General features: G+C 43.0%; 1 protein-coding gene across 3 annotated transcripts; it reads left to right on the forward strand.

Annotated features, from left to right (window-relative positions):
* The first annotated feature begins 227 nt into the window (after positions 1–227).
* Positions 228–7,020, forward strand: hmga1a (high mobility group AT-hook 1a). 3 transcript variants are annotated; one of them, XM_037772619.1, is made up of 5 exons: positions 228–381; positions 1,274–1,390; positions 2,995–3,072; positions 4,050–4,106; positions 4,905–7,020. In XM_037772619.1, exons 2-5 carry the CDS (start codon positions 1,295–1,297, stop codon positions 4,962–4,964), a joined length of 291 nt encoding a protein of 96 aa, XP_037628547.1. In that variant the 5' UTR covers positions 228–381; positions 1,274–1,294; the 3' UTR covers positions 4,965–7,020. The 3 variants fall into 3 exon arrangements, with proteins under 3 accessions (XP_037628547.1, XP_037628549.1, XP_037628548.1); XM_037772621.1 differs by lacking the exon at positions 4,905–7,020 and adding an exon at positions 4,413–4,492; XM_037772620.1 differs by lacking the exon at positions 228–381 and adding an exon at positions 456–610.
* Positions 7,021–8,762: the final 1,742 nt, after the last annotated feature.

Below are 8,762 nucleotides of genomic sequence, written 5' to 3' on the forward strand. Positions count from 1 at the left end.
CTCACCATCACTGTGGTGAAGACTCTGGAATGTAGCTGACATGCACACACAATATGTGATACAATGTAACAATTATGTATTCTAATTCCTCAATTCTGGAACTTGTACACATGGTGTTTTTGTTATGAAAGCAGGGGTATAATGAGAGGGATCCAGGAGGAGGAGGAGACCCTCCCCCCTGTCTGTCTGTCTGTCCCCCAGCTTCTCGTCCTCTTGGTGGCCCATTTATCATATCTCCGCCCTCCCCATGAGGGCGGCTCTTTAAATTGCCTGAAAACTCCTCCTGGCTCGCGCCTTTTTCCCCCGTTATCGGCAGGAGACAAGAAGACACGTGCTATTTATAGGGACGTCGCGAGGAACAAACTTCTCAACCTGCTGCTGGTAAGATATATGTTTTATACAAGCTTCTCTTCCTTCCTTTCTTTAGTGTAAGGCTGCATGCTGTGGGATTTGAAAGGGGCGGGCTGTGTGTGTTGTAGTCTGACGAATAAAAAGCTGTAGCCTATAGATCCGAGCCAGGCTCTTTAACCGGGTACAACCAGCCAGGCTTAAAGGAAACATTTTGGTCGTAAACTCGGAGCAGAGATTAGAGCCGAGGAAGCGGTGAAAGGTGAGTGCAGGACGGTGAAATGCATGCTCGACAACACAGAAGAAGCAGTTTTTTTTTAATGCATTTTACAGCTTTTACAGGAGGAGGCTGCATGCTTTAACCCGTCTTTTGTTGGAGGTAGTCCGGGCTTTCACCGAGGCAAACGCACCGTGCTTGCTTCTGCTGTGCTTTTTTTTGTTTTAAAGTGGCTTCACACACAGAGCCAGTGAGTGAGTGAGTGTGTCGGTGGATATCTCTCCGCGGCCCAGCCGGCGTGCAGACATGCTGCTGGAGGAGAGGCCTCTCAACATGGTCGGTGTGCGGAGAGAGAGGAGAGGAGGCTTCAGTCTCTTTCTGCAGATTTCTGCGGCCTACTGAGCTCCAGCAATAAATATCATGCGAGCAGATTTGCTTATCAATCCCCTTGTTTGTGCAGCAGCACCGTCGGGCTGTGTGTTAATGGAGCACTAGAGGAGGAGGACAAAAATAGACCTGGAGAATAAGCGCGGATTAATCTGAGTTAAACGCGTTTACCGGTGTGTGCGGTCATTTTTATTCGTTTGTTGTTGCTGCTGCTGCGCGGTCAGTGAGTTTATATTATAGCTCTTCTTGTGCTTGCATGTCTTGTGTGTGTGAGTGCTAACTTGCTGCAAAAGCCTGACCGGTTTGATTTGTCTCCTATAGGTCTGAAAAAGCTAAGAAAACATGAGCGACAAGGGGACAGTGTCACCGAAAGAGGAGGCGACAGAGAAGAGGGGGCGTGGAAGACCCCGCAAGAAGCCCCAGGTGAAGACCACTGATGTAAGTAGTCCCTATGCATTTCTTTATTTATTTATTGGAAATCATTATATCTGGTTTGCATATCATGAGAATATCCCCAACATGTAAAAACAAAAGTATGCATTAAAGAGAAGGAAGGTGTTAAACCAGAGACAAACCCCTTTTATAGATCACATTTTCTTTATTTCTTTATTGGAAATCATTATATCCGGTTTGCATTTCATGAGAATATCCCCATCATTTAAAAAATATAATGCATTAAAGAGAAGGAAGGTGTTAAACCAAAGACAAACCCTTTTATAGATCACATTTATTTATGTAAAAAGGATCCCCTTTAGCTGATACCAATGGCACCAGCTAGTCTTCCTGGGGTCCGCAATCAAGTACATTACATTTATCACATACATACTATACATACAACATCATATTTGTGTTACGCTAATAACATTCAAATTTTCCAAACATATATAAATTTCACATTCATACACATCTTCCACAACCATTTAAAGCCTCAAGGCCCGTCATCAGGGAAAAGGAACAAAAGAAAAGTTTGTATTAGTAATGTATTCTTAGATGGTATTTGAATGAGGATTTGTTAGCGGACTGACGGATGATCACATCTGCTCCAGGTGATAATCAGGTAGATATGACTGCAGGTAAAAGGTGCTCATGCATATCTATAATCATTATATCCGGTTTGCGTTTAATGAGAATATCCCCAACATATATAAAAAAAAAAGTCTGCATTAAAGAGAAGAAAGGTGTTAAACCAAGAGACAAACCCTTTTAATATTAGATCCCATCTGTTCCAGGTGATGCTCAGGTAGATATGAGTGCAGGTAAAAGGTGCTCATGCATATCTATAACAGGATATATGGCTGCAGCGAAGCCCTCTGTGACCACTCGCTCACCCTTCTTATCTGTGTAAGCGTAGGAGTCTACAACAAGCTTCCTGTGTGTGTGTGTGTGTCTCACCAGGTTTGTAAGCAACCTGTAACCCAACACCTTTAAACTGGTATTCACCCCCCTCATGACCCACCTCTGCTCATCATGTAATGGGATGACATAGCCCGGATTGGAAGCGCACAGAGTGGCCCATATAGCTGTCACTCAGCGCTGCTCTGTTTTAGTATTGAATTGCTCGGTTGCTACGAGCTGCAGTTGTAAACACGCCCCAAGGTGCAACGGGAGAATGGTCTGCCATGACGCGGCTTACAACCACAAATTATCACGAGAACAAGATACTGGATTTACCTTGCAGTCGGAGTCGATGGTAATCCCCCCAATCTCCGTGTTAACTTTTATTGTAGTTCCCCCTTTCTACATCTCACCTTCTCAATAGCATGTTTATATCAGGGTACTATTTACGCACCAATGTTTGTCTTTATGAACACTTTAGTTGATAACTGTTTGTTTCTGTGGCTTCTGAGCACCTGTCGGTCTTTAAAAGTTCATGTCCGTTGCACCGACCTTGTAAACTTCTGAGTCTTGCATGTTAGACGTGTATCCATGCTTGCATTATTTTTGTACAAAGACCCACTCCTCCTTATAATATGTGCCCGAAATAAATTATGTTGATGTTTTGCGGTATGCTAACTATCTATTTTGACTGTCTTGATTGTCAGGAAGCAAGTGGGTCTCCTGCTCCAAAGAGGTCCAGAGGACGGCCGAAGGGCAGCAAAAACAAAGGCAGTAAGGGCAAAGTAAGTCAATGCTGTCTGTTTTTACACACACACACACGTCGCGATTACAGCAACACACATCCTGAGCCGCCGCAACAGCGTCCGTGTCGAGCAGAAGACGGGCACAATTGCCGTCCCATCTTCTTTTGCAATCATTTCCCTTTTCTAACCCTCGCTGTTAACGGTAGCTAACCCCGTCTTCTTAAAAGGACGTCCTGCTGTTACTTGTGATATATTGGCTGGGCTGCAATTTAGCTGCTTCCCCCTCCTGGTGTCAGAAATAGCCTGGCTTGGGTTTCCCATTGTAAGGACCTTGGTTTACTGCCTTAACTGTTTTTTTGGGGGTTTTTTTACTGAGTGATGCTCACTCTGTACTTCCTGTCCTCCAGCTTCCTGCAGCTTGTCATGCACAGTTTGGTGCAGGTGCAGAGGCCGCAAGACTGTTTCCAAGCTGACACTAAGCACCCCTCCGCCCCCACCCAGCACACAGCCCTAGTTCTTCTCTGCCCGTCGTCTCCATAGCAACAACTGATTTTTTTTTTTTCTCCCCCGCCCCAACCCTCCAGCTCCCCCGTGCGCTCAGTCTTCGCTGCTATGTATGGGAAAGGGAGGGACAGAAAAACATACATGTATGATGTAGGTTTTAGCAGCGAGGGCCGAGCTGCTGAGGGTTTGTGTCTCCGCTCGGTTCCACCAGCTGTCTCTGAGCCTCAGACCAGGTGGCCAGCGAACTGGAGTGCCCTGTGTGCAGTTCCTGTCGGCCTTCCAGATAATAGCCAATGAACCCGATGCCCCCCTTCTATTTGTCTCATTACCGAGGTGCTACTGCCATCTGCAGGCAGCTAGACGCAGAGCTCTGTGGAGATTGTTTACACCACAGGTTTTTGCACTGATCCCCCAAAAAGTCTGGAGCACATCGGCATAAAAATTGCAACAAAATTGCCTTGTCGTGCTCCACTCCTATCTCTGTTAACCTTGTGTTTGTTTTTCCTTCACAGAAGGCAGCACCAGCCCCGCCTGCAACGGGAAAACGCAGGGGAAGACCTAAGAAGGAGGTAAGAGTCCCTTGACAAACAGTCTCATTTGTTTAAACCATTCCTCCCCCAATTGAATTATGACTGGTATGACTGTCTGCAGGGCGAAATTGCATTTTCCTAATTCCCCTGCCTGCATCCTTCCTCTCAGATGAGTAATTTTTTACTCATCACAGCTATTCATCTCATGCACAGCGCGTTCTTTTAGAGCAGCTCTACCTGGTCGTGTTTTAAGGCAAATCTGAACATGTATAGTAATGTGTTCCTAATCCAAATGTTGAGTAACCGGCTGTTCCTTTTTTTTTTTTTTTTTTTTTTTTTTTGTAGCTGCAAAGTTGCTAGACTCATGTACAGAAGGTCAAATAAAGCATGTTTTAATATAGGAAAAAAAAACCTGCGGTCTTGTAGTAACATTCTGTCATGTGCATGAGCGGTTAGGGCGTACTCTTGAAAGACGTCTGGATCGCATTAGTCACAGAAAGGAATGACCCAAAGTCACCCTCCCAACCAGCCCTTTCGTTTTTATGAATGAACATCTCGGGCAGTAGTGAGCACGAGGAGGGAAAAAGGCGAGGGAGCAAAAACAGGATGCCTCATTGTGACTCACCACTCTTATGAATCACTTTTCACTACAGATGGCTCACCCTTCCCCTGGGTGTTCTTCATGCCGCAGTGGTTTATCAAAGAGATTTATAATACTTCTTCTTTTGTAATGTCGGTGTTATTAAAAAGTAAAAACGTTGAGACATGAATCATGAATGTTGATGGCCCTCTGGGTGTAGCTGAGACCTGACTTGTTTTGCTTTTTTTCTGTCACAGGAGAAAGAAGAAAAAGCCCAGGAATCATCTGAGGAGGAGGAAGACGAAGAAGACCAGTAATTCACAACGCATGCTACCTCACTCAACATACTGACTTACTGTTAACCAGAACTGGGCTGTATCTCCAAACACCAGTGCCACCACATGACCACTGTTCACGACAAAAGTCCCCTTTTTGTCAAAAAAGGAGGGTTTACCACAGTACAAATAATCATGCAACAGCACTGGATAGAACGATGGACCTTGCTCAAGCGTATATATCTAAGAATTCTATGAAGGGTAACAGCCCTTTTCTCTACATGTCATGTTATCACAAGTCTTTTATACTGGACAAAAAGTGCGCTCTAATGAGCCTGGACATTTCCTGCCCCTCCCCCCCCAACTAAAGATGGTTTGTAGGACATTTTCTCTGCTTAATGTTACTTATTTGTTGTACCCGCATCTGAGATGGTAGGGCATATAGATTTTTCTCCCATGTTTTGTACTGGACAAAGGTGAATTTTACCTATACTTGCTGTTTTTTTTTTTGTTTTTTTTTTGTGTGTGTGTGTGTTCGTGTGAAGTGGTTAACCTATCCTTTTTGCATCGTATTATAGATGGAGTTGAGCTTCAGCGTGTAGGATGAGAATAGATAACAGGTGGTAGTTTTTTGTTTTTTTTTTCTTCCCCTTTTCTAATCTGCATAACTGATTTCGCCCCCCCCCATCCCACCAGTAGAGCAGAATCCCCATCTATCCTGTAGGACAGTTTAGACGTAGTTATGCTTCTCGAAATTCTCCGTCGCGGTCCTCGGCGTGCAGTGGGGAGATGTAAAAGTGTATCGTTAGTCCGATCAGTCTATACTTACTGTTTTTGTTCCTTCGGGTTACATACCATTTAAAAAAGAAAACAACAAAAAAAACATGAGTGTGCTGCTTTTCATGTTATAATAAAACTCTTTTTTTTTTTGTATAATGTGTGTTTTTAAGGATAGGGTTGGCAGAGTTCTAGGCAGAGAGCATCAGTGTCATTTCTTCAGGGAGCTTTTACAAATGCTGTTACATCGACGTCTTTTTTTTTGTCTTCGCATGGTCCTCACTTTCCAAGCGCTCAACCCAATCACTCGTAAAGGCAAATCTGGTCAACCGAGGAGTTTGATTGTAATAGCGGATAGTCGGTGGCACTGCTATCCAACAGGGCTGTACGTCTACGTTTCATTCCATCTAGCTCTCAATGCTTTCACCTAGCTTGGTCCTTCTGTCATCACTTAGTACAGTAATCTTTCTTAGTCTTTTTTGGAGATGTGTGTTGTCTACTACAAGAGAAAAATGTTTGTGTATTTCTAAGTGTCAGGGAACCCGCAGTCACAGTCCACTTAACTGGGTTTTTCCACACACCTAAGCTGCTACAACCTCAGTTACGAAACCCGGAAAACTGCAAAACAGGCGATACACAGCCTGGAGTTTCATACCTCACTCAACGGCTTACTTTACCATATAATTGCAATTAACTGGTTTTCTGTTTGTTTGTTTTTTATGTAACCTCTGGCATGAGTTAGAAAGATGTTATTACAATGTTTGTTTTTTTTGTTATAACCTGACTGTAATGAGGTATCTAAGATGTCAAGTTTGCGTGCGCGTCTTGGCTCATTCACAACCGGAGCGCGCAGACAGGTTTTGGTTTAAATGTGTGAAGCAAGTCAGGGAGACCTGTCAGCTCGTACAACTGTGTTCGCTGACTGTGGTAGATTAGCAGGTGTGTTTTTAATTCTTCTGGTGCACTGAAATGTTGGTTCAGATTATCACGGACAAAAATGTTTGTGATAAGACTGGGCGCTCTCTTTCCACTTAACTGTTCTGTTGGCACTACCACACACAGCCACCCCTCGCCATACTCTGTCATACAACGGTCATTTCATGTTTTTTGTTTTCAACATCCTCCAACAACTCTGGACAATATCGGTATCATTTTCCATGCCAACATCTTGCATCCGTTCATTTATATACTGTCAACTCAATAGGATGTGATCATTCTTTTTAATGTACACCGTATATAAATGTACAATGTCTATATTTCTATGGTGCCCTACAACAATTTGTATCAGAAATGGTCAATAAAGAATTTTCTTTGTCATTTTTCTGGCACTTTTTTTCAGGTGTGCATTGTAATAACCTCGTCACCATACAGACTACTAGGTTAGCCCATCAAATTTAATTTCCTTTGGAAGTGTTCTCTGGGCTTGCCTAAGCACAAACATGAAGAAACTTTAAAAATGTGTTAAACTGTTTAGCTGAATTGAGTTTTTCTTATACTATATCTAGTATTTGGGCACATGGGACTACTGTTGTTACAATAGACTTTATTATATTTTCGGAAAAAACAGTAATCCATGTGACCAAATACTAGATGTAAGTACAATGATTCTATCTCAGATACTACAATGAAGTATTTGGTATCTATGAACACATAAAAAGTTGAATATCACAGATATGCACACATATGCAATGCAAAAAGAAATCATGGAAACCATTAACACAATGTTTTTTTCTCTTTCCTGTTTCAAAAACCCTGAGTTTGACTATTAATAAAAGTGTACTTTTTCACTTGATCTAAAAATTACAATATGTTTCTGTCAGACACATGCCCAAAGTATGTCCCTACCAAATTTCAAGACTTTAGACCAATCACAAAAAATGTTATGGCATTTTTTCTTATCATACTAAATATAGTCTTTGGGAACAAATGGGGGTAATAAAGCTTACCTAAGCACAAATGTGAAGAAAAGTTGGGTTTTTATTATCACAGTCGCTCATATAGTATGATAAGATGGCTGTATCTCAGAAACTACAACAATCAAGTATTTGGTATCTGTGAACTCATAACGAGTTGAATATCAAAAATATGCACACAAATGCAGTGTAAAAAAATAGATTTCATATGGAAAACATCTAATAAAACACAATATTAGCGTTTTTCCCGACGTTAATCCTGACTGACTATTAAAGGGACTGTTTGTAACTTTTTAAGCATATAAATGTAGCGGGTCGCCACACATGCGCGCTCGCGTGTGGCCGGAGCCTCGTCTCCGCTGCCTGCTTACCTTCACTCAGACAGAGCGCGCGTTCTCGCGTACTCGCTCCACCTCTACTAGACGTGAACGCGCGCTCACTCCACACTGCAGAAGAGTTAGTTTAGCTCTGAGAATATCTAGTAAATGTACAGGGGACATTTGTGCAGAAATAAATGCTGCAGCTCCTCCAGACCAACAGAGGTTTTCCGTGTCTTGTGAAGTGACGGGGCTCCTCCACGTGTTACGTTGTCGTCTCGTTACCGACCGGGTGCCGGTGTCTCCCTGCGGCTGCCGGCTGCGGTCGGGAGGTGATAACGTAACTCGTTGAGTAGCCCCGCTGCCTGAGCCTGCGCTGAGGCAGGAAAAGCCAACACTAGGATCAGCAGTGATTCATGGAGAGACCTTCGTCTGGTCAGCTAACATTACTGCCAAGCAACTGAAATATAGAGTGATATTGTGCTTTTAGCTGACGTGTGTCGCCTCACTGTTTTGAGCGGTGCTCGTCCATGTCTATTTAGAGCGAGCAAGCGCAAGCCCAACGCTGACTTTCGTTGATTTCAAGGCCACAGGTGTCGCTGTTAACAAGCATTTCTGAAAGTTACAAATAGTCCCTTTAATAAAGGTGTGGTTTTTCATGTGATCTAAAAATTTCAAAGTTGTACTGTTAGATACTCGCCCAAAGTATGCCCACATTTCAATACTTTTGACCAATCAGAACTAATGTTGTGGCATTTGTTTCTCATCATACTAAATATAGTGTTTGGGCACAAATGGGCTAATTAAGCTGCAAATGACAACCAGCTCAAAGA

Source organism: Sebastes umbrosus, chromosome 6 (genome assembly GCF_015220745.1).
Source record: "Sebastes umbrosus isolate fSebUmb1 chromosome 6, fSebUmb1.pri, whole genome shotgun sequence".
Classification (NCBI taxonomy): domain Eukaryota; kingdom Metazoa; phylum Chordata; class Actinopteri; order Perciformes; family Sebastidae; genus Sebastes; species Sebastes umbrosus.

Bases quoted from the DNA above. Each gene is read 5' to 3' on its own strand.
- hmga1a (XM_037772619.1), top strand. From the start codon at position 1,295: ATGAGCGACAAGGGGACAGTGTCACCGAAAGAGGAGGCGACAGAGAAG. The intron at 1,391-2,994 runs GTAAGTAGTCCC...CTTGATTGTCAG, and splicing joins CCCAGGTGAAGACCACTGAT to GAAGCAAGTGGGTCTCCTGC. The intron at 3,073-4,049 runs GTAAGTCAATGC...TTTCCTTCACAG, and splicing joins ACAAAGGCAGTAAGGGCAAA to AAGGCAGCACCAGCCCCGCC.